Below are 26,512 nucleotides of genomic sequence, written 5' to 3'. Positions count from 1 at the left end.
AAAAGTTTTTCGTGTATGGAAAAAGTTGTATGCATTTTTTAATAAACCTCTGGATTTTAATTGCAAGAAAACCTCTGGATGTGCACTGTGCTACTTTGCCCAAGTTACTGCATAAGGAATATAACAAAAACTGGCAAAGTTGGAAGCTGAAGAACAGGCTGCTAGTGATATTATAGTAGATAAATTAAAAGAAAAGGTAAGGCTGGGAATATAGGACTTTTAAAAAATGGAGCAGGAATCTCAGTTGTGAAATACAGAAATAAAGCTGAAATATTAAATGCATAATTCCTTAACATACTGTAGGAAGGTGTTCAAATAAAATCAAGACAAATAAGGGACCAGGTCCAGATGGCATCTTTCTCCAGGTATTAAAGAACAAATATTGCAAATATTTGTACAATTTAGAATATATGTGTATTAGTTGTACATTTGTCCCAGGGTAAAATGCACTATAGGTACTTTTATTTCTTATGTTCCTGTCCCTTACACTAGACAGTAAAAGTGTAAGACGAATCTATCTCCTCATGGGGGATTCTCAGAAATGTCTTTATTTTCAAAAGCACTCCATGGATGGCAGGGGCATGCTCCAACTGCCAAAACAGTGTTCAAAAGAGGACACTGGCTTTCCAGCACCCTTGTAGTAGTCCTTTTCAGGGAGTGCTTTTGAAAAACAAAATACTGCGAATCCCCAAAACTTGTCAGATTTTGTCAGATCTTTACTAGTTACTGTAAGTGACCGCTACATAGGAAAAAAAACATTTTTAGTGCATTTTACTCTGGGAAAAACTAATACACATTCTTTCACGGTGGTGGTTCTTTAATCACTTCGCACCTTTTCTCCTTAACTAACAGAGCAGTTTTGTTGTTTTACCGATGCTCCCATTTAATCAGAAATAACTTTTTATCACTGCGGACAAACTAGACTTTCTTTGGGTCCTTATTTTTCCTCGACAATTATTTTATTTCCTATATATTGTAAAGGGAAAAAGAAGAAAAAAATTGAAAAAAATAACTATTTCTCTGTTTTCACCAATTATCGTTTGAAAAAAAAAAAAGCAGTGCCACTGTAGAATAAGACTTCACATTTTATCAATTTATGTATCCCCTTTATTTTAACACCTGAATTATGTTGCTCTTACAATGTATGGTCAAGATATTTTATTTCGAAATAAAGGTATTTTTTGGGTTAATGTGTACCTTTTCCTCCTTAAGGCCTCGTGCACACCGGAGCGTTTCCGCTGCGGTTTGCGATCTGCTTGCGGGTGCGGATCCGCTAGGGTAATGTATTTAAATGGGCTGGTGCACACCAGAGCGGGAGGCGTTTTGCAGAAACGCATACTCCCGGGCTGCTGCAGATTTTGGATTGTCGATGCGTTTCTGCCTCAATGTTAAGTATAGGAAAACCGCAAACCGCTCTGAAAAACGGCACTTCAGAGCGGTTTGCCAGGCGTTTTTTGTTACAGTAGCTGTTCAGTAACAGCTTTACTGTAACAATACATGAAATCTACTATACCAAAACCGCTACACAAAACCGCAAAACGCTAGCTGAAACGCTGCAGAAAAATAAGAAAAAGCTTTTCAAAATCTGCTAGCATTTTGCGGATCTGCTAGCGGTTTTTGGTGTGCACTAGGCCTAACTGTGTTAATATAGAAAAGTCCTTAATTGTCTAACCATCAGCAAAATTGCCACAACTGTCACCCTTTTTAAGGTAGACATGTAGGGCTATTTAATCATGGGTAATTGGAAATATACAGACTTGTGCGGTTTGTTTGAAATTTTCCTAAATGTAACCATTAATTTAAATAAAATGGCATTTTTTCGTTTTTTTTATTCAATTTGTCGCTATTTTATTTTAGGTGGCAGCAGCCTCAGCTTATAAACACCCCAAAATCTATTCTACCACAATGAAAATGGTACCCCAAACGCCTGACTTTATATGTCTCTGTGCACATAGTACACTGTTAAACAACTTGTAGACTGAAATTCCCCCTTATGTACCAGAGCAATTTTGACATTCTAGCTATGTCCCCCTTCATTAGCCCCCATCCCTCTATAGCCAGATGTGCCTGTTTATTAGCCCCTCGCCTTATAGCCCTATGTGTCCCTTTATTATACTCTATTTAGCCAGATGTACCCTTTTATTAGCCCCCCAAGATAGTCATATGTGCCCCTTTATTAGCCCCAAGCATACATAGCCAGTTGTGACCCTTTATTAACCCCCCCATAGATAGCCAAATGTGCCCCATTATTAGTTTCCACCCCCCTTCCCCCCAACAGATAGCCAGGTGTGCCCTGTAGATAGCCAGGTGTTCCCCCAAAGATGACCAAGTGTGCTCTTATATTAGGTGCCCTTGCCATGCAAAAATAAGGCAACAGGGGATAAATACTCTGTAAGTATCTCTCACCTGTCCTCGTTCCAGCGTCAATCGCGGTCCCCTCTGTACAGTACCACAGTCAGCCTCACTATGCTGAATTTTTTGGGTTCCAGTTTAATGACATCAACACGCTGTGACTGGCTCATTCAGCATAGTGAGGCTGACAGCAGTAGTGTATGGAGGGGACCACATTCACCATTGGTACGAGGATAGGTGTGAGTATTGATCCTTGCTGTCTGATTGCAGTAATGGAAGATGGTGGGGTGCATTTTAGGGGATCAGGCTGGGGTGGATGGATTGAACCCCAGTGTAGTTAGGGGAGGGGAGTTAATGAGCAGAGGCACGTGCTAGCATGTGTGCTGTGCTCATTAAAAGCCACAGACTTATATGCATGTTGTTGCGTCTTTAAGCGGGTTTTGCAACAATGTGAATATGCTGTAGTTAGGTAATAAAGTGATTAACTAGTTAACCACTAAGGTTTTTTTCCCCTTCAGGAACAAAGTAATTTCCACCTTTCAGTGCTCCTCCCTTTTATTTGCAAATATTTGTTTTACTACTTATCACAATTAAATGATCTACAGCTTGTTTCTTTCGCCCCCAACTAGGCTTTCTTTAGGATGGTACTCTTTGCTATTTTATTTTAAATGCATTTTAACGGGAATAATAAGAAAAAAATTAAAAAAAAAAATTCTCAGTTTTCCGACATTATAGTTTTAAATTAAAACATTCTACTGTTGATAAAATTCATTCTTCCTATTTGCCCATTTGTCCCGGTTACTACAACGTTTAAAATATTTCTCTAATACAATGTATGGCAACAATATTTTATTGGGAAATAAAGGTATATTTTTTATGTTTTGCATCCATCACTAATTACAACCCAATATTTACAAAAATAACATATATACCCTCATGACATACATATTAAAATAGTTCAGTCTCTATGGTAACTATTTATGTATTTTTTTAATTCTCATTTTTTTAATATGCGAATGTATCATTTGTGTAACTATGGGAAAGTGGGGGAGGTAAGGGGTTAATTTTAATAATATATTTATGTGTTTTTATTAAAATAAGTTTGTAGGTATCATTTTACTATTTGGCCACAACATGCCCTCTCAATTTTTCTTCCTGCCTGCACTGTTCGTATGCGAAGAGGAAGTAACACATGCTTGTGTTACTTAGTTTGTTACAATAACCACAGGCATCTCAATGATGCTGATGATCATTGATACGGTTACTTAGATCAATGAATGGGAACTGTGTTCCCATTCAATGATCTTTCCACTAATGGGTGGCAACAAGAACTAACGTGGGAGCGCGCACAGCAGCGAGCACACACAGCGGCATATGAATATTTACATCCCTGGGACTTCAGATGAAGTCTTGCAGTGTGCAGATATACTGCACACTTCAAAAGTAGTTAAAGTAGTTGAGATCAGTTATTAATAGGCTATCTATTTTTTTTTTTTTATATATAACTGTCCTTCAAGAAGACTAGTTCTGTAAAACTGTCATACAGCTGATGTCTTTCTGTTATTAAATAATGGAAAAAATAAATCATCTAGGAGGCTATAGACCTGTAATTTAAAATCAGTTAGGCTACTTTTACTCTGGGGCATTGCAATGGATACCCTGTAGAAAACGGATCTGAACACATTTTGTGCAATGCAACACATACAGTTCATAAAAAGTATGCTTCACTGCTATTGTAAATGTGCATATTGTCTGGTACTGGTCAGCATGTTTTGTGTTATTCAGATGGATTCCATTGCACTGCACTGCTAATGCACCAATGTGAACGTACCAGTACAATAAAATCCCATTACATTTAACATGTGATTATATTATGCGATTTAAGGCACTGCAACATGTCAATGTGAATGTAGCCTTAAATGTAATGTGATGGTATCCTGAGGGGTGCTAAACAAAATGATATAGGACAGAATAGGTGTGGTCTGATCAAAATGTCTGCTTAGAAAGCAGTAAATCTAAATCGAATTCTAGTGCATCTTGTCAATACCAATGGCATAGCACCCAAACAAACTATGTGGAGTACCGAAAAGCACCTGAAAAAGGACTTAAATTGATAAGTGATAAAGTCATATTAAATTCCAAGGAGAAGGAGGATCATGACACATGCCACTTTAGGAACAATTTAAGCTACACAACCACATTAAGTTCTGACCCACACTGCTGAGTGCTTTGCAATCAATCTGTGCTGCATTTAGTAAAAAACTCCCCCATTGTTTTGCATTAAAATTGGGGCAAAATATAGCATTTTTGAAAATTCGCATCATAAATCAGTTTATGGTTAGTTTTTGTAGTGTTTGTGGTACTATGAATGGAGCAATGGATTTTTTAAAATTACAGCAATTTTAATGCAAATCAATCTCAGTGCTTATTACAAAATGCAAACGCAGCGCGGACAGATCGCAAAGCGCTCAGCAGTGTGGCTCAGCCCTAATAGCGCTGGATATGTTTTGATAAATCTATTTAATAAATTTCTAGCTCATGCCACCAACAAATATTGGCTTCATACAAATGGAAATTTGAATTTGAATATAAGATGCTCCAGACTATAAGATACACCTAGGTTTAGAGGACAAAAACTGTAAAAAAAAATACTTGGTGAATCAATGGTCAGGGGCGCCTTATGGACCTTTTCCCCACAAAACTGTCTGTATCTAAGCCTTACTGCTGAGCTACGCTACAGTAACCCCTGCTGCCCCCACCAACTATGCTAAACTTCTCTAGCCCCTGATGCCCATCAGCTATATTCTCACTACACTAACCCCTGCTGCATCTCCCAGCTACGCTATTCCACACTAACCCATGTTACATCCCCCCTACAGTACACTACATGTTACACCCCCCCCCCCCTACAGTACACTACATCTGCAATGGGAGATCTCACCTGATCTTGCTGCTGCACTTCTCTTTTCCTTCATCTTGGGTCATCTTGCCGCAGTACACTATGATGCTTTGGTCATCCAAGGGAGACATCCTGTACACATCAGGACCCCAGCCACCATGCTGCTCTTCCCCAGTCTCCAGCCACCATGCTCCTCTTTACCACAGTCTCCGTCTGCAGCCACCACACATCCTTCCGCTGTACATGCATTGCACATCCTTCCTGGTTATGGTATCCTTCCTTGGCACTCTCTAGTTACAGCGGAAGGATGTGCAGTGGCTGCAGTCTGCAGACTAAGACTGTGGAGAAGAGGAGCCTGGTGGCTGGGATCCTGATGTGTGAAGGACAGTGCCCTCAATGACCAGAGCATACAGCATCCAGATGACCTGACAGGGAGGAGGAGAGGAGCATGGCGGCAGGATCAGTAAGTGCTTCCCTGTGCACTCTGCACCCTATATTCCGAATATAAGACATCGGCTTTTTCCACCCAGTTTAGGGGAAAAAGAGAATGCATCTTGTATTCAGAAAAATATGGTATCTCTTTCTGTTTTGCGCTCACTTTCTCTAGTGTAACCATGACCAGTCAAATAGGTTTAGAAAGCTAGCTATTGAGGCAAACGTACTGAAAAGGTATTTTAAACAGAAAATTAAATATTATCTCCTAGGAGAAAACTTGCTTGCATACGGGCCAGTCTAATACGTATGCCAGATGTTCATATAGCACTTAAGGTAGTCCTACACTATCCTAAAACATACATTGGTCAATAGGTAGGGAAATTATTGTAGAAGTGAAAAAATATAAGACTACTTGCTGCCAAAAGTTAAAGTTTGTTAGTACTGCTACTGGGCTGCCTTCTGTTCATCATAATCAGTCATAAGTTATGAGTGGTATTTACTACCATGTGGGACTTTTTGATTGTAGATACAGCTGAGTGATTTTTGCAGGGCTAAGCAATAAACTGTTGATGTTGACAATTGTACTCATAGCTACCAGCACCAGAGGAAGATGCTGTTATAAGAGGAATGTCACATATTTTCCTCAGTTGCATAATAACTGGAGGCAAAGAAATGCTAGCAACAGCAGCAGTGTGATGCATTGCAAATGGTTTTCTGCCACTATATACCCTTTCTTTCATATCTCAAAGTTTCTTGTTTTTTTTTTAATTGTTGTTAAAGCTCTTAGACTCTCTAAAATATGTGGACAGTGGGAATGTATTTAAGCATTTTATACAATGCAAATGCACATATGAATTTAATGGTTGATTTAAGCAATGGTATTTAATTATGGTGAGTTACTTTCAGCTGAACAAATTGGCAAGTGCTTAATAATAATAATAATAATAATAATACATATACTTGGTAAAATATATATATATATATATTCTTACTGTGTATCCATCTGAATACTGGAACTGGTTTCTGGAAATGTCTTCTGAAGTTGGACTTAAAGGCTTAGGGTCAGACAAAGAGCGTTGCATGACCTTTGCTGTTTTTGGACTTGGTGGTGGAATCTGTCCAGCATCATTGTGTGATACATGTGTGGAAATGTCATCAATTGCTGTCTTGTCATATGGAACAAAGGCAGATTCCAGAGCCTTGCTAGGTGATAGAGGTGAAATAGGTGAATAAAGGACTTTAGGAGACTTTGGAGGGGAAGGAGCTACCTGCAATGAGGAATCAGCACGAAGATGTGAAGAGTAGCCTATTTCTAAGGGAGTTGGGCGTCTTTTATCCCTTTGTGATACATCAGTCATACACTGTGGACTTTGCCCATCTGAATCAGTCTCAGTTTGGCAACCCAAGCTTTCTCCCTTGTAACTTTTTTCTGGAGCAGAAATATGTTTAATTATTTCAACTTTTGTATCAACTCTAGCTCTTATTGAAGGTGTTCTTATTGTTCCCAGTGGCTCAGTTTGCACTGACATTTCAGCAACTGTTTGCACAGCTATGCTTGATACTTTTGAAAATGGTCTAGACTTATCAGTTTCAGGGGTTCCATCAGTATATTTTCCAGCACGTGATTTTCTTCTTAATCGTGCAGGTATTTCCCATTCATCCTGATCTTCATCATCAGTTTGCACACTTGTATCAATTCCCTTTTTAGACTTTCTTCTCCTTCCAGTATATGTGTTTTCAGCTCCATCCTCATCATCAGTTTGTACTCCACTGTCAACTATCAGTTTATAAGATCTTGGCTCTTCTGGTAGAGTCCCCCCTAGTTCATCATACATGCCACTTAGTCGAGGCATTGAACTTCGCTTTTTCAATTGCCTTTCCTCATTAATCTCCACATCTTTTAAGGACATCTCTGAAACAGAATTCAGAATACCTTGCCGAGGAATATATTGTGTTACCCCATCTGACTGTACAGTATACCATGTCTCATTTGGTGCCACATCAAGGCCTGCAACTACTGCTGATGTAGTTGCTATATGATCAACAGTCCAGAACTGGCCATCTTCTGGTGCAGTGTATTGACCTTCTAAAATTACTTGCTCAGATGTTGTGTGGGGTGGAGCACTGTCAGGATCAAAATTGTACTGGTATATCTGACAAAGTTTTTGTTCCTCTAGTTGTTGATGAAGTTGCTGTTGAAGTTGTTGAATCTGTTCAAGGTGTAACTGTTGCTGAGCAAAAGTCTCTTGTCTCATCATGAACTGAGCTTGCCTTTCCTCCTCTTGCTGATATAAAAGATGCTGCTTCATGGACTGCAATTCCTCAAGTTTTTTCTGAACCATAAAAGTTTCTTGTTCCCTAAATCTTTGTATTTCTTGACGCTCCCATTCCAGTTCCTCAGCTAGTCTCTGCTGTTTAAGTTTCTCCAGCTCTAAAAGCTCACGCTGTATATGGAGGTTCTGTTGTTTGCCATCATTAGATGCCATTATAAAAGATGACTCATCTTCAGTCATTTCAGAGAAAGTTTCAGAATCTGATGTCAGGATAGAAGCAAGATCAGCTTGTGTGCTTGCTGTAACTTCCACAGGAAAACTTTGTAAGCTACTTTCCACCACTGACAATACATCGGTGACATCTCCTGTTGCAGAAGTAAAAATACTGTATGTCCTAGGTAATGGCTGAGACTGGTTCAGACTTGAAATGGAAGTAATAGAGTCATTTGCTGATGTACTAAAAATAGATCCTGGTTGTGTTGTGATGGCAAATGTTGAGGGCACTGGACTTGCAACTGACGAATAAACAACTCCATTTGAAGACCTTAAAACGCTTCCTACACCATATTGTGAAACTATGGAAGGAGTCATTCGTGCTTGTGAATACTGAGGGGCACTTATTCCAAGTCCAGAAATTATGTGTCTCGTCTCTGGATATAGACCTGACGCCTGGGTTTGATAATCCAAAGCTTCACCTGAAATTATAGGGTACAATTACAGTCCATTTCCTATAAACATTTATGTTTCTGGGTTTGGATAGCCATCCAATCTTGGTGAAATAAATGGATAAAATTGCATGCAAATCTCCAAAGGATAATGATTTACTTGGACAAGAAGCAAAATCATATTTGGAACATGCAGGCACATGCATGAACCTGTGAGCAAAACATATACATAAAACAGAAAATAAAATACACCTGTACTCCAAAACACTTTGCCACAACGTCCCAAAAATAAAAAATGACATAAAATGCAAAAAAAAAGTGCTATCCGGAAATGAGATGGGGAACACCATAATCACATTTCAAGGAAAGATTTGCTGGCACATCATACTGACCTGTAGTCACTTTCCCAGAAGTAAGGTCTACAGCAACCTCAGTTATTCCAGCTGGATAGTCAAAAGTATTTTTGCTTTTGTACAAAAACAGTCCAGCTTCAGCTAAGTTTGTGTCAGACATGGAGGGTTTCATCCCTCCAATGCTCCTAAACCCTGAAGCCCCAGAACGATCATATTGGTAATGGTCATCTCTGTAGCCAAAACGGTCTTCAGGCAATGTTGTGGGTGGTTGTTGAGAAATGCAGCTTCTTCCAAAGGGTAATTTATAAACCATATCACAACAGACAGCTCTCCTACCTGCAGTTAAGTCCACCGGTTTATCATCATCCTCAATAATTTCAGTAACAATGGTTGATGTTGTATCATCCATAGTTACCATTGTTCTAAGTGATTTTGTTGTGCTAAGATCAACTACACCGCTATCTACAGATTCTTGTGATGTGGAAATATCAATGCAGCCATCTGTTACACTACCTGAAGAAACTGAAGATGTTTTTTTCACAGATTGTGCAGGAACCCCCATAGATAAGTTAATTGGCACTTCTGCTTCCACAAGGAATTCTAAGGTCTCCTCTTCAGGCGGTCTAGAAGTAGTCAGTTTTAAAGGCTCCTTCATTGAATTGCCTAAATCAACAAAGCTGTCTAAACTAGCTGAGTAACTAACAGTTGTTGCAGATGTCATGACAGTGACAGATTCTGTAACCAGTAAAACAGAAGACATGACAGGTGATGCTGTGCTAAGATTTACAATAGCAGGCTGGACAGCACTTATCGGTCGACTGAAAGACCCATGAGCAGCAGACTGGCGTTTTCCCTCAGCTGTTGTAGAAGAGAGATCCATGCAGCTATCGCTCTCGAGGTCTGTACTTTTGTAATCTACTTTGCTCAAGGTACGTAAATCCATTACATCACTGCTAGATTCAGTAACTTTTGCTGTCAGCTTTGGCTGGGTCTGTTCCGTCTCTATCTTTTCAGACTGAATACTTTCAAGAATACTAGGGACTGTTTTTTGAGGTAATGTTACAGCTGCCTCGGTAACATCTTTTGATATTATTTGTTGGGAACTGTGCAGATTATCTGATTGTATTGATACTGCTGCTTTCTCAGTTCTAATAAAAGGTGCAGAAGAAAAAACTGTACCTGTTGTTTGTATCATGTGGTCATTTACTGATGCTTGTAAAGGCCAGCATGTGGTTGTTTGAATTACATCACTGTCAGTTGGGGTACCAGGTTCTGATGGCAACGTAATAACAACATAGGTTTCCTGTGATGGTTTGGTTAGCCTTGGAGAGGATTTATTAGAATGAGGAGAAAGAGGTGATGTAGGAGATGGTAATACAAAATCTGTGGATGCAGCCAAATTTAAGGATAAAGAAGTAGCAGAAGAATAGGTTTGTGTCTTTTGTTGTGCTTCAAGTTTCTTTTGCATAGATATGTGAGATTCAGATTGTACTGGCTTTGTTTCTTTTTGAGGCTTAGGTAATTCCATTGTCTTGTGAGTGAATACCAACCCTGCTGGAATTGAAGATGGCTTTGGAGGAACTGGTGGGGGTGGAGCATGAGGTTTGACTGCAGGAACAGTGCTGAATTTCATGGCTGAGCCTACCTTACTACTCTCTGCACTGGAAAACACTGTAGATGGTTTTGCTGCTGCTGCTGTAGATGGAATCTTGGGTGCTTGCCTCTTTTTTGAATATACTGCGGGTTTAGGTGGAGTTGCCGGAGGTAATGGTGGTGGTGGTGGGGGTGGTGGAAGAGGAGAGGATGAAGAAGATGATGCTAAATCAACTGCAGAATCAGCAGGACTACTTTTGAAGAAAGATATTACCTTTGAAGTGACTGAGGGAACTGTTGATATTACCGACTGTAATTTTGGAGCCGTGGTTGAAGTATCTGTAACTGATGTTAGAGTCACAGTGTGCTTAGTTGACACACAGCATACAATGGGTGCTGGAACTTTTCCTGCAGAATAAGTGTCAGAAGTCACACTGTCTTTTGTATACTCTTTACTTACTACTTCAGATTTATCTAAATCAGGATGACTTTTTGTTAGTAAAGAGTCTATCTTGCATTGTTCATTTTCCAAATAAACTGGCTGAGTTTTGATATCTGTGAGCTGTGCAATATCAGGTACTGAGATAATGACATGATCTGTAATAGATGTTTCTGAGTCTTGAGGGGTAATGTCTGCCAGAGAAAATAAAGAGTCATTTTCTAATGCACCTGAGTCAGTTAACTTAATAGGATGCATGCCGGCATTATGAGATGTTCTGTCACTAAAATCAAATTCTTGATTGACAGATGTTCCAGTAGTTCCTGAATCTAAACTTTCAGATCCCTTTTCTACCGCATAGTCAATTATTATTACATCATCTTCAACTTCTGCAGTAAAGTGCTGTGTGACTTTAACATCAGGAATAGAGATTGTACTAAGGGATGAAGAATCCACGGAAAGAGACGGGATAGCTCTTGCTGTATGTACATCTAGTATAACAGAAGGTCCAGAAGCTGATTTCATGCTAAAGTCATTTTTTGGCTGAGTTGGACTGGATCCTGGTGTTAGCTGTAAGTTTTGGCAGTTGATAAGGTCATATAAACCAGAAGTGGCATCACTAAGGGGCCTCTCATCAGTGTTATCTAAGTTAATTATCTCATGACTTTCAGGAACAATATAGGAACTTGAAACTATATCTTCTTGAGGAACAATTGTATGGAATGTTTCTGTTGTAAAACATTCCTCTTGTACAACATCCACACAAATATCACCCATAGAATTATTTTTTAGCTCTTTTACTCGATATTCCTGATCCCGAGCACATAACATATCAGAATCTAAGCTTTCTTCATAATTTTCTTCTACTAATGATTCATAGATATAATCTTCAATCAACATGCCCCCATATAACGGTTCTTTTTCAAAGATTTCCTCTTTTTCCTTCTCATTCTGATATAATTTGGCTTTATACAGAATTTCTTCATATGCCTCCTCAGCACTTTTTAAAGCTTGCTGACCATTTTTGTTTTCTGATACAGCAACTGTTGTTACATCTGTGGGAGAATATAATGATACTGAGGTAGGCAACTTGTATACTTTTTGTACTTCTATTATCTTTTGTGGACTTATTTCAAATCCTTCAGGTTCTGATTCAATACTAGGTGAATACTCAGAGCAAGAAGATCTGTGAAGTTCTTCCATCTCTGCTGCTTGACGCAATTCTTCTGTTGGAGAAGCATCTTCAATAGGAGAAAGATTACTTGGAGGAGTCTTCGGCCTCTCTCGTCTTCTCTGCGCTCTTAATTCATCTTTGTCTTTTTTGGATTTTTTACTAGAACCTTTTCTTTGCTGTTGTTCTATTTCTCTTTGCTTTTCTTGCTCCTTTAAGAGTTCTTCCTCCTCTCGTAACTCTTCCTCTTCTGAAGAATCTTCAATAGTTGGTAGAACTGGCCCATGTGATCGATGCCTAGCTTTTCTTTGCTGCTTACTTTCTCCGGACATTTTTTTATGACTTGGACTGCTATCACTGTCTTCATCTAGTGAGGACACTGATGTAGGTGATGTACCAGGAGTAAAACTTGAAGCATGAAGACTTGAAGATCTTTCTTCACGAGACCTGTCTTCTGGAGAGTCTGTTAAACTTTCCATTTCCAGTTCTGGTTCCTCATCATAATACAGTGCAGTAGATGGTTTTGCAGCATTTTCAGTATAAGTACTAGAAGTTGTGCTATTTAATTCAATTGTTTTGAATCTACGAAGACCCCCACCTCCACTTATGGAAAGTTCCTCACTTTCTTGACTTTTAGTTTCTCTGAATTTTGGCTCTGGACTCTCATCATATGTTTCCTCATCCTCATCTTCTTCATCATCATCATCATGCCAGGAATGCCTTCTTACACCATCCTCATCATAACTAGCACTACTTTTCTTTGTTAATCTTTTGGCTTTTACAGGTACTGCTTTTGCTTTAGCATCTTTTTTCTGACCTTCACTGCCACTGATTTCTTTTAGTTTTGTTCTAATGAATTCCTCATCTTCTGACCCCGATGCATCTTCATCAGCACTCATTTCAATTATCTGCTTACGAATAAAGTCTTCATCATCTCCAGATCCTTGGCTATCATCATGTTTGAAATCATCACTACTTGATGATTCATTGCTGGCTCTTCTTTTCCGTTGTGGAATAGGTGAATTTTCACTTTCACTGCTATCATCCAAAGAATCACGTCTCCTTTGAGAAGCTATGTCTTTTCCAGAGCTTACACCGTCTTTTTGAACTTTCCGTGATGACAAAACTCTTTTACCATTATCTTTTATGATATCCTCTTTCCCTGTTTCAACATCTTCAAGTTCTTCATCTGAGCTGCAGGATTCCGGAGTCATTGGCATTATTTTTGTTTTGGGCCTGTCTTGGGTTTGTCCAGCATACCTTCCATACATATCACTTCCTTTCCGTAACTTTTCATCAGCAAGAACACTTGTTTGAGCTTCTAAAATTGATAAAACTGTACTCTCTAGTTTTGCTAAATCTGATGGACTTGATGGACTAATATCATGAAAAAAGGGCTCCTTTTTTATATGTTCCTTATTCAAATCCTTTTCATCACTTGGAATTAGACTTGGTATTTCTCCAAGTGAACCAGATATGCCATCTGATGAATATCCTGTATCACTTAAACCTTGGGGACTTTTCTGTTGTTGTGAATTTGAGTTTTCGGATTCTTCTTTTTCCTAAAAGAAAACAAAAAGAAAAATAGAAGTTTTCATCATCCAATCCCAGCATTTTTTTAACAGTCTTTCTCATTAGTTTTAAAAGGCAAAATTACTGATAGAATACATTTCTATAAAGATAAACTCCTGGCAGAAAAAAAATATTAAAAAAGTGAAAACGTATGTAAATTTGTTGCATAAAGTGAACTTGAGCTGAAAATAAACTGATGAGATAAACAATTGTATTATTCTCCTACGCCTAAAATTGACTTTTAGATACCCCATGGTATTATTTTATATTTAAACATTTACACATTGGATTGAATGTTTTATTGTCTCGGCTCAATGGCAGTCTATTAAGTGTCCCAGCGTTAAAATACATTAACCTGACCATGACTTTTTTCTATCTCTCCCCTGCCCTCAGAAAATGTATTCTGCCAGGAAAACTTCTATGGCTGTAATTTGCTTATCCGTGAGGTTTACTATCCCAACAAGGTACCAACAAGACAGAAGCTGTCACTTGCATGCCTGGAAATTATCTATTTCAGGTAGAAAAATAAAAAAAAGATAAACCACCTGGTTATTAATATGTTTAACTCTGTACATACACATTTATCTCATCATGTATATCTTTCCTCGGGTACACTTTTAATACATGTGATATTTTGCTGCTGCATCAGTGTATAATTCCACAGGTGAGGGAATCTTTGCAACTCACTCAGTCACACATATGGTACCCATACAGAAACATACATCACATACATTTCACTTTAATTTTCATTTAAAGCAAACCTATGAGTTTAAAAAAACTATTCTCAAAGGCTTCAGATCCTCCTTGAGCCCACTACCGGACACCAGGACCCTCTTCTTCTTTTCAGCTGTACTCTACAGGCACACTGACAGCCCATGCCTGTGCAGGAGCCACTCATGAACAGAGGAATAAACTGTGAATGAGTGCTCCAAGCTACTGAGCAGGCACAGGCTGCCTTGTGCCTGCTCAGTATGGCTGCCCTTGTACATGTGCAGGAGCATGGCCTTGCAAACCTATTTGATAGACCCTTGTCTAATAGGTTCAGAAGCTCCTAGCATTGGATCAGTGGGGGTAAGGAGGATGAGGGGAGACTCAGGATTATCCTTACTAAGGTAAGTATCTAACGAGTCCATTTGTGTCCTCCAGGTGCATTTTAAAGCAGCCTGTGTAATATGTTGATGCTATATACATCCAATAAATTATAATAATCTGATGCTACCGGTGCCCATTTGTCCTCTGAGCATCACTATAGCTGTACTTAACATTGTGGTCTAGGGTGGCTCCCAAATTTCCAAGCCACCATGGGCACCCAAATTTGTAGACATACAAGCAATACTGGAAGCTTTAGTAGTGTCTTGATATAAGGTGTGATTTAAAAGCATATAAATATTATTTCTGCCTCTATTCTTTTAGCAACTAATTTAAAGCAGGGAGTTTTGAATTGGGATGATACCATCTATTGGCTAACTTTAAAAGTTAAGAGTAAGGTTTTGGCCAATAGGTCTTTTACATACTCTATTCATATATTGCCTGCAGAGGGCATATTCATCAAAAACTTACTCTTTGTAAACCAATAAAAGTTGATTGTTTTTAAAGTCATGCTGATTGCTTTAATTGATGGCTAACATGGAACAATACTTTACAGCAACTAATTTACTGTGTGTCAGAAGAATTCTGTTGAATTTCAAAGAGGGAACTGGCTGTCTGACACATAGGCCTCGATTAATCAAGACTTATCGAATCAATTACTGACAGCTCGGTAAAATACCAAACTCGATAAGTTGATTTCAGGATTCATCAATGTTATCTACAGCTGTAAGCGAGCATTCGGTAATCATTTGGTAATGATGCGATAAAATGGAAGAAAGTGCAATTCATGAAAATGAAAGTGGGCGTGGTTTAGCGTTAAATTTAGGATTAGTTATCTCCTTCACTGCTCTGTCGTTATTCCTGTTAGATCATTGCTGACAGAGAAGATGGAGCCATTTGAAGTGGTTATGTATCAGCTGAGAGTGATTCGAAGGTGCAGAAGGGCAAGAATAAGGTCTAGAACTGTATCAATTTGCAAGAGAATGGATTTATTTGCTATATCAGGACATCGGGACTTCTCTTGAATCATTTTGTAAGAGAACACAGGCAGTGCCAGGGTTAACTAAATTGCTAGCTGCACTACATTTTTTCAGAAAAGGCTCCTATCAAGCAGTAGCTGGCGAAATTGTGGGATTGTCCCAAGCTACTTCCAGAATCCTGGTCCAGGTGTTAAGCCCTATTTGGAATGTTGTTATGTGGTGTTCAAAGGACTGCCTTTTTGCCCACAATTCCACGGGAATCTTATGGCCTTGTGTTAAATTACCGCTGTAAAATGGAAATATCGACACGTTACCGAATGGTTACCGCATTGTTATCGAAGTTACACTGTATGCGGAAAAACCTTGATGAATACAACTAGAAATTGATAAACTTCAAATTCTGTAATTTAACGAACTGGAAAAAGTTATCGCAAAGACAATGATGAATTGGGGCCATAGTACAGGCTTGGAGGGCTGATAAAATGATTGTTAAGATAATCATCCCAGAACCATTTTATTACTGGATTTCAGCAACAGGGGGTGAGGTTAAGAAAGAGTCATGCATATATTTGCCTATTCTTCTCTAATCAATTATATGAATGGAGTTCAGTTGATAGAAATGTTTATAAACATTGTATGAGTAAAATCACTTACTCTACTTTGCTTGCTGTGATTTCCGCTAGAGTTAGCCACTGAAAAGGACTATACCCAGAACTAGTATAAACCTTGTGTGATAGATGATGGCAGCTTTCATCAGACAGCTATTTAGTTTCAACACATTTTCTCCATAAAAAGTAGCTTCATATCACAGAATTTGCACACTAGTGTATTATGTGAAAATGCAGAATTCCATCACTCTATTATTAACAATACAAATTGTTTTCACTGTATCAAGGAATATTAATCCTCAAATAGATGTAAGATTTCCCTGTGCCCCCAAGTCCTAACATTTCTACATTTATTCCTTCTGAAAAAATCAGTGTCAGAGTTATGCACTATTCACTTTATTTCTGAACATTATATCTCATCTGAACAACATCATATTTCTTCTATTTACTGTGCCTCTGAGAAATACTTCGAATACACAGACAAGAACAAGATGGGGGACTGATGAAATTGTACAACTGTGATTTAGAGGAACATAAATCTGCTCCATTTGAGGGGGAGGAAAACAACAACAGAAAAGTTGTGAAACTGTCAATAATTTTTAAATGTAAAGTTTTAATTTTGTCACATGAGGCTGGATTCCCAGTGGTCAGTTGCCTAACTCATGCATTATAATGAGTATGGACTACAATGGAGACTGGCCTTAAACTTAATGTACTAATAAGATTTTCAATAACTTTGTGCACTTTTGATTTTTGGCTATGTTGCCAACTTGGATGGCAGCTACTTTAATATTTACAAACTCTAAGGTATTTTTCTTTGGTTACAAGTAAGCATGTCTCAAATAACATATATATAGCAGCAAAATTGGCATTTTAATTGACATGCAAAAGCATTGGAATCAGGGTCAACCTTGTGACTCAGGGTGCCCTGTGTAAAAGTGGTACAGCACTTTCATGTGAATATATTAGATTTTCTTCCATAATACTATATTTGTTTGTTGTTTTGTATGTAAAAGTAATATTAAAAATATAACATTAAACAGAAGTAGGTGTAATTGTGTACTGGATAATGAGGGTTGAATGAGGATTGAATATTGACAATAATAATACATTAATGAATACTATTACATTAAATAATAAATTGGAGCCAAGGTTTCAAAATCGCTTATGCTGTTAAATGGTTTTTAGCTTTGAAAAACTCTCACCACTGTCTTCAAAGCAGAACTTCAACCTTTCCATAGCCAAGTATCAGCAACATACATAACCAGGCTTGACTATGTACTTCCAAAAATGGGTGTAGTCTGGAGCCTATCCCTCACTTGACAAGAGGCATGGACTGGTTTAGAAAACAATAACTTGCTTAACCATTCTCTGCTAAAAAAAAAAAAGTTTATTTTTTACAAGTTATGATTATTTGCTGGCCATAGCCAAATGAACAGAATATTTTCTTAGATGCATGATGGTTAGGTTGTGGTAGAGAGTTTCAAAGGAAAGGAGACAATCACAAGTCCTGGATGTGAGACTGAGAGGAGTTGACCAAGCTGGATAACAAGAGGGTCTCTTAGGAGGAGCAAAGGTTCCGGGATGGATGATTTATGGAGATTAATAAGGAAATGTATGGAGGGGATAGCCTATGTAGAGCTTTGTATGATAGTGTTAGGAGTTTGAACTGGATCCTTGGGTTAATTGGAAGGCAATGAAGGGATTGGAAGAGAGGGGTAGCCTCAGAGGAGTGTGAGGAGAGGTGGATGAGACAAGCAGCAGAGAGCAGCGGAGAGGAGACTGGAGAGGTGCCCATTTATTTTTTCGGTAGACCACAGAGTAGGATATTACATTAATCAAGAGACAAATGATCAGAGCATGTGCAAGCAATTTAGTAGCCTCATGTGAAAGGAAGAGACAAATTCTGTAGATATGTTTAAGATGGGAGTAGCAGGAGTTTGTTAATGTGTTATTATGTGGTTGAAATGAGAGCTCAGAGTCCGAAGTTAGCCCCAGGCAATGAGCTTTTAGGAGTTGAGGTTATTGGGGTATTTTCTACATTAAAGGATACCCGAATAGACATGTGACATGATGAGATAGACATGTTATATGTACAGTGCCTAGCACACAAATAACTATGCTGTATTCCTTTTTTTTTTCTTTCTCTGCCTGAAAAAGTTAAATATCAGGTATGTAAGTAGCTGACTCCTTCCTGACTCAGACAGGAAGTGACTACAGTGTTACCCTCACTGATAAGAAATTCCCTTTTTATCTCTTTCTTGCTCTCAGAAGCCATTTTCTGCTAGGAAAGTGTTTTATAGTTGGAATTTCTTATCAGTGAGGGTCACACTGTAGTCACTTCCTGTCTGAGTGAGGACTGAGTCAGCCACTTACATGCCTGATATTTAACTCTTTCAGACAGAGTGTAACGATTGTGGAATTCTCTCCGTGATCAGCGCACAGGACGTGCTTAAATCCTCCACAAGCGTATGATTTGAGGGAACCCAGCAAAAGGTGCAATGCACCTGTAGAGAGAAATTCCTGTCGGCAGGTGGGGCTGTGGAGTGCAGAGGAACAGCTCCTCTGCCCTGCCACAGACGCCAGCCAGGAATTGTACGAAGGGAAGAAACGCAGGGCAAGACAGAGGGTATGCATGTCCACCAATCTAGTCGCCACCCTGCGACGATGAACACACAACCATGAAGATAAGGTGAGAAGGTAATCGCAGGAGATGGTGATTGCTAACAGCGACACAAGACAGAATAAGCACAGAGGAGGAATGTATGTGTGTGCACCAATCTAGTCGCCAACCTGCAACGGTGGACACACAACAAAGGAAACTGAGTGAGAACGCAATCGCCTGAGAAGCGATTGCGAATGAGATTGAGCAAAGGGACAGATTGTATGTGTGTGCATCAAACTAGTCGCCAACCCGCGATGGTGCATACACAACAGCAGATATGAAGTAGGAACACAATCGCGAGAGAGGCGATTGCCAGAGGTGACACAAGGCTACAGCAAGGCAGAGCACGAGAGTAGCAAAGGCACAGCAAATAATACAATGAGAAGATAAAGAAAATAACAAACGCTAACTAAACGCGAACACCGCACTCATTCGCAACAGCGAACACGTTTTCTGCGTGGTCTCCGCGTGATAAGCACAACAGAGACAAGCACGGCTAACTAACCACTGACAGACAAACATGAAACAGAGGACGCGAGCGCTTGCTTAACGGTTACCTCACCGAGCCTCCAGCAAGCGTTCGTAGCAGACAAGACAGATACACAAAAACAGGAATAAGTGAGAGATACGATCCACTGCTCTTTCTGCCAGAGTGAGTGCGATCCAAGTATAGAAACAGGGCGAGCTGGATCCACTGCTCTTTCCGCCAGAGCAAGTGCGATCAAAGTATAGAAAGAGAGATGGAGATCAGACGGATCCACAGCACTAGCGCAAGGCGAGTGCGATCCAGGCAAGACAGATCAGATGAGATAGCTGGTAGCAACCGCTGCTCCAGCTATACTCCAAGAACAAAGATCAGAACGACTTCCTGTCGACCACCGCTGGGACAGGACAATCGCAACAGACAAACAAAACAGATATGCAATCCTAACTGCAGTAGGGCACCTGCCTAGTGCAGTCCCAGGAATTACTCTAGGCTAATCTTCAAACAATGAGCAAGGCTGACACTCCAGGAGTGTTTCACAGGACTAAAACTTATGACCAGCGACTTACTGTGGAATCACATGGTATATATATATATATATAGAGCAAGCCTACACAGGATGTGGCTAGGCAATTTGCATGACAAAAATATGCAAATTCCTCAGCAGCAGCAAGCTGCAAAACTGACAAAAGGTCTCTCTTCCAGAGACCTGCAGAATGCAGACCTGAACAGTGGTCAAAAAGCTGCCTGCCTGCGCAGGCAGCTGAGCGGATCATTACACAGAGAAAGAAAAAAAGGAACACAGCATAGTTATTTGTATGCTAGGCACTGTACATAGCAATGTCTATCTCATCATGTCACATGTCACTTCGAGCATCCTTTAATTGTAATGATAGGTGGAGGAGCAGAGAGAGAGATGGAGGAAATATCACAATTTCTGTTTTTTTAATGTTAAGTTTGAGGAAATGGGATGACATGAATGCAGAAACTGCACACAGACAGTCAGGGACTCGAGATAATAGTGTAGAGAGGTCAGGAGCTGAGAGACAGATTTGGGTGTCATCATCGTAGAGGGGATACTGGGAACGAAAAATTAATTGTCCCAGGCTATGAGTATAGATGGAGGAGAGAGGATGTCATAGAATGGAGCTTTGTGGTACACCAACAGATAAAAGGCATGGAGAGGAGGTAGTGTTAGAATAAGAGACAGTGAAAGAGCGTCTAGACAAGTAGGAGCTAATACAAGAATGTGCTAGGCCCTTGACACCTAGTGACGAGAGTGTCTGGAGAAGCATCAACAACAGTGTCAAAGGCAGAGGAAAGGTCAAGGAGTATTAGTACAGTAAATTGGCCTTTAGATATTGCAACAAGGAGGTTGTTTGCAACTTTGGTGAGGACTATTTTAGTGGAATGGTGAGATCGGAAACCAGACTGGAGGTCTAACAAGGAGTTAGTAGACATGAAGTCAGACAGTTCTGTATAGATGTGAAGAAATGAGACTAGTCGATAATTAGGGAGGGCTGTAGTGTGCAAAGAAGTTTTGTTTTTTTTTCTTTCGTAGTCTTATGATTGTTTGTTTAAAGGGGAAATGCCACTTGAGATTGAGAGGTTGAAAAAGTGATTAGAGCAGAGATGAAGGAAGAGGAAAGCTGGGGTATAAGATAATAGGGAATAGAGTTTAGATAACAGGAAGTAAGATGAGCTTTAGAGATCAGCGAAGAAAGGCGCTGTTCAATTAAAGCAGTGAAAGTCTTTACAGAGGGTGAGGTCAGTGTGAATGACAGGCTAGGTATCAGCAATCAGGCAGAGTTGAGGATGGTTGAATAGATGGTTGGATTGGTAAAAGGGGTTGCATTTGGAAGCTATTCTGTATTGTTTCAATCTTGCTAATTAAGTATGATAAAAAAAATCTTCAGCTGAACATGAAGATGGTGAGGAGGTGGGGCAGAGTAGGGATTTGCCAGTGTAAAAAAAATGTTTAGGGCTATGGGATTGTGAAGAGATTAATGAGTTGAAATATGACTGCTTTGCAAGGGAAAGGGTGTTCCTGTGCAGCTAGTGCAGCATTTTTTTTATAATGCTGAAAGTCCTCTGCAGTAGTGCTTTTCCTCCACAGTTGCCCTGCCTCTCTGGACTGTCTTTTCAGTCATTTAATGGGTTCAGTCTGTTGATGCGGAGGGGAAGAATGTTGGTGAGAAGGGCAACTGAATTAATGACAGCAGAGACAATGTTGGAATAGTGAGTGGATGCTGTTTCAAGGTCACTGTAGGATGATAGATTTCTCAGGGTTTTTAAAGAATCAGCCAGGGACTGAAGATCAAGGTTTCAATAATTCCTACTTGAATTTGTGCAGTGCTGGAGAAAGAAGAGACTGTGAGGGACAGATTGTGAATGTTATGAGGTTGTGATCTGTGAGGTAAAATAGAGCGTTATTAAAGGTTGAAACAGAGCAAAGCCGAGTGAAGACTAAGTCCAGAGTGTGGCCATCTTTGTGGGTGGAAGTAGAGGACCACTAAAAGAGGTCATAAGAGGAGGCTAGTTTGAAAAGTTTAGTGACAGTAGGGCTGTTGCTAGCAATGGGAACATTGAAATCCCTGATTTAGAAGGTTTGTCAGTGGAGAGGAACTGGACTAGCCATGCAGAGAAGTAGTCTATAAAGGTAGAGGCTGGTCCAGGAGGATGATAGATTACAGCAATCTGGAAGTGGTGAGGACAGTAGACAATGCCTGCATGAACCTCAAAAAATGAGAGAGATAGTGAAAGTGCAGGTGTAAGAGGTTTGAAGGAACAGTGTTCATAAAGAAGAATAGATGTGGCAGGTAGATTTTAGAACCAACTGAAGTTCTATTTTAGGAGTCATTCATTTTAACTGATTACTTATCGGAATAATTCAGTAACTCTCTGACTATATTCACACAAGACCATCCAGTGCAGAATGACAGTACTGTATGGTATTTAGTATTCTTAACAAAAGCTTAGGTGTAAAATGATTGGTTACAAAGTTAACTGCTATTTGCAATTTTACTAATGATACTCTCTTGCTTTCCTATTTAAAAACGATTAACTAAAATGAGGGAAAAAAAACTCTCTAGTAACTGCCCTGTGGGTTGCTGGTGTCAATTTGTCCCACAGAGCTTAAAGCGTACCTCCAGACTAAAAATCTACTCAGCAGCACTGAAAAGGCTTTATGTTTCTTTAACAGTTTCACAGAATCAGGACTTTGTTTTTCTTACCGAAGCCTAATTTTTAGCTGCACAGAAGCTAAGCTCTGCCCCATCAAAGAAACCCGCCCGGGCATATTTCCCCTGATGCTGTGCAAAGCATAATGGGGTTTATGATGTTGTTGTTGTGATTGCCTAGTGCACAGCTGGGAGGGTTGATCAGGACACAGGACAGTTGGAACTGTGTCTCATGCTCCCTTTCACCACCTTTCAATCAAAAAGATGGCTGCCCCATGAAATCACAAACATCTGCCTGTTCTTTTAAAACAGGGTGGGTTACAGATTATATTACCTATGTATTTTAATTAACTTAAAGGGAAGGTCCGAGCAAAATAAAAAAATGAGTTTCACTTACCTGGGGCTTCTACCAGCCCCATGCAGCCATCCTGTGCCCTCGTAGTCATTCACTGCTGCTCCAGTCCCCCGCTGGCAGCTTGCCGACCTCGGAGGTCGGTGGGCCGCATTGCGTACATTTTTACGCATTCCCGCTAGTGCAGGAACATTAACACATACATTTTTACGCGTTACTGGCTCACGCATTGAACCAGTAACGCGTAAAAATGTATGTGTTAATGTTCCTGCACTAGCGGGAATGCGTAAAAATGTACGCAATGCGGCCCGCCGACCTCCAAGGTCGGCAAGCTGCCAGCGGGGGACTGGAGCAGCAGTGAGTGACTACGAGGGCACAGGATGGCTGCATGGGGCTGGTAGAGGCCCCAGGTAAGTGAAACTCATTTGTTATTTTGCTCGGACCTTCCCTTTAACTAATGTAACTTAATGTCAGTATGTTTGTTTAGGCTGAAGTTCCTCTTTAAAGACAGTCCTGCACTCTGTCCATGCTGAGGTTAAGCCATAGTACTATACACTGATTTAGTGCACCTTAAAATACTGAACTGGAATGCAAATGTACATATCAAGACTTCTAGCAAATAAGTCATGGTGCTCCATCTACAAAGGATTTGCATTGACAATCTAAAAAGGCAAACCAACAAGAGGCAAAGCACCACATTCTACAGTGGTCATTTCCAACATGGGCCATGTGGCCTTAGGGTGGTGCTAGCACATTTGAAGGGGATTGCCAACTAAAAAATGTTAGAGAAGAAGCTTATTAATTGCAAAAAAGGCATTTTCTTTACATTCAATGATAAATAATTTTCTAATCATTTGTTTGAGTTTCATCCTTCTTTGACATGGTGCCCTGGAAACCCTGGAAAAAGTTAGAAAACTGCTTCTTTGTGGTGCATGCAGATTTAAGAGTCTTACCTACAGTTATACCTATAGTTAAACATATTTTCTATTATTAATCCTCAATAACATTCTTAATTAAGCAAAAATGTGTTGGTTTAGAACATAAACAAATTGTTATTACATGATCCTGAATCATATGCCATGTTTCAGGATAACAACAGATTTAAAGATGTTTTATGATGCCAATATATTCTGAGGGAGGACTGAGTCACTCTTATGCATATGCATTAATATGTTATGTGTGTCCAGAATATGGACCTTTCTTATTGTTTTTTTTTTTTTTTCTTATTGTTTGTTTTTTGCAAGCTTGTAATACATAGTGAATAATGAGAAGTCTGCACACACCGTATATACTCGAGTATAAGCCGAGTTTTTGGGACCCAAAAAGTGGTCCCAAAGTGGGGGTCTCGGCTTATACTCGAGAGAGTATAGGTGGCCAGGCATACCCCCCCCCCCCCGCAAGCAGTTCGCACCCCTCCTCTTCTCTCCCCTACTCCCTTCCCCGCGGGCTGAAAGTTTAGATAGGGGAGGGGATTAGCGGAACAGCGGGACTCAGCCGCGGGCCGACTCTTCCCTCTTGTCAGGCCCCCTCTCCATGCCTGAAATAACAGCAGCAGCGGCGGCAGCGGGGTGTCTCGGCTTCCGGGCGGCTCCAGGCAAAGATCAAATCTCTCCGTGCTCCTCCATGTACATTGTAGCTAACAGGAAGTAGTGTGATTGCTACTTCCTGTTAGCCACGGAGGAGCCCGGAGGCATTTGATCTTTGCCTGGAGCCACCCGGAAGGTGAGACACCCAGCTGCCGCCGCTGCTACTGTTGTTTCAGGCATGGAGAGGGGACCCAACAAGAGGGAAGAGTCGGCCCGCAGCTGAGTCCCGCTGATCCCCTCTCCTATCTAATCTTTCAGCCTGCAAGGGGAGGAAGGGAGGCACAATGCCTATGGGGGAAAGGGGCACACCTATGGCTGACTACCTATATTAGATACATCTACACCTGGCCACCTATGTTAGATCATCTATGGCTGGCTACCTATACTGCAGACATCTACACCTGGCCACCTATGTTAGATCACCTATGGATGGTTACCTATACTGCAGACATCTACACCTGGCTACTTATACTAGAGCACCTATGGCTGGCTACCTATGCTGCCTACATCTACTCCTGGCCACCTATACTAGAGCATCTATGGCTGGCTACCTACACTGCAGACATCTACACCTGGCCACCTATACTGGGGCACCTATGGCTGACTACCTATACTGCAGACATCTACACCTGGCCACCTATACTGGAGCACCTGTGGCTGGCTACCTATACTGAAGACATCTACACCTGGCAACCTATACTAGAGCACCTATGGCTGGCTACCTATACTGCAGACATCTACACATGGCTACCTATACTAGAGCACCAATGGCTGGCTACCTATACTGCAGACATCTACACCTGGCTACCTATACTTGATATACCTCGGCTTATACTCGGGTCAATACATTTTCCCTGTTTTTTTATGGTATAAGTTGGGGGGGCGATTTATACTCGGGTCGGCTTATACTCGAGTATATACAGTTTTTTTCCAGCATGAGCTGTGGAGGCAAATGATTATACAGTAAAAAATAAAAGAGCATACTCTGTTTCACTATGGTAGGTCCCAATGGCCCCTACTGAGGTTTGAAAACTTTAAAAATATGTGAATGGAAATTTCCCAAGCCTTTTTATTATTTCCGCACTCTGATTGACCCAGCTTAACAGACCTATTGGGCCAATCATAGCGCGGAGATCAAGTCCTTTAATCTGACTGGACCCGCGCTAGTGATGATGCCGGGAGGATCGGAGCCAAGTTAACTCATATCGTTCGCTATGCTGCAATTCAGCAGCATAGCGTACGCTGACTGCCAGTCCCCCATTATGCACGCTATGATGCCAATACGTCTCGTAGCATGCAATGATAGTAATTAAAGCACGCTTGTTTTTACAGCCTTTTACAGCACTCATAACGGCTGATAGCTCTCACTGTTACGCAGCGCTACAATTAGTGAATCAACCCCAATGTGTCTCTGTTTACCATAGACTGCCAACAAGTGCTGGAGGTCTATGGCAGGTGAAGCGCTCATTACAATGTGCAATACATGTGCAAAATTTCCTATGGAAAACTGTGGATGTTTTCTGTGAGCTTCCAGCCTTAGAATGATCACAGATTGAGCACTTGCGATCCCATTCAATACACTGAATGGGATCGTGGGCACAATCGCTCCGCAAATACAGGCAACCATGTGCTGTGACTCAGTGGTGAATCTTAGCGCATGTATGGAAACAGCAGACAGTGCAGTCTATGCACTGTCTGATGTCCCTGCAATCGTGTTTCCATAAGCGCAGGTGGAAGTGCGCATATGGAAACGAGCCCTAATACATTTTAAGAGGAATCAAATAGCTTTTTCAATATTCTTCCATATTCCTTACTTA

General features: G+C 40.3%; 1 protein-coding gene across 3 annotated transcripts in view; it reads right to left on the bottom strand.

Moving 5' to 3' along the window:
- PCLO (piccolo presynaptic cytomatrix protein) overlaps nucleotides 1–26,512 on the bottom strand; it is a 346,941-nt gene that overhangs the window by 103,430 nt on the left and 216,999 nt on the right. For 2 of the 3 annotated variants that reach the window (XM_068276174.1, XM_068276175.1), the window contains exons 5-6: nucleotides 9,017–13,742; nucleotides 6,679–8,654 (exon numbers count right to left, since the gene is read on the bottom strand). In XM_068276174.1, coding sequence (XP_068132275.1) covers nucleotides 6,679–8,654; nucleotides 9,017–13,742 — 6,702 coding nt within the window. The remainder of the gene's footprint in view (nucleotides 1–6,678; nucleotides 8,655–9,016; nucleotides 13,743–26,512) is intronic. The other variant, XM_068276176.1, reaches the window with a different exon arrangement.

Source organism: Hyperolius riggenbachi, chromosome 3 (genome assembly GCF_040937935.1).
Source record: "Hyperolius riggenbachi isolate aHypRig1 chromosome 3, aHypRig1.pri, whole genome shotgun sequence".
NCBI lineage: Eukaryota > Metazoa > Chordata > Amphibia > Anura > Hyperoliidae > Hyperolius > Hyperolius riggenbachi.
The sequence above is the reverse complement of the archived record's forward strand: the minus strand, read 5'-3'. Positions and strand labels throughout refer to the sequence as shown.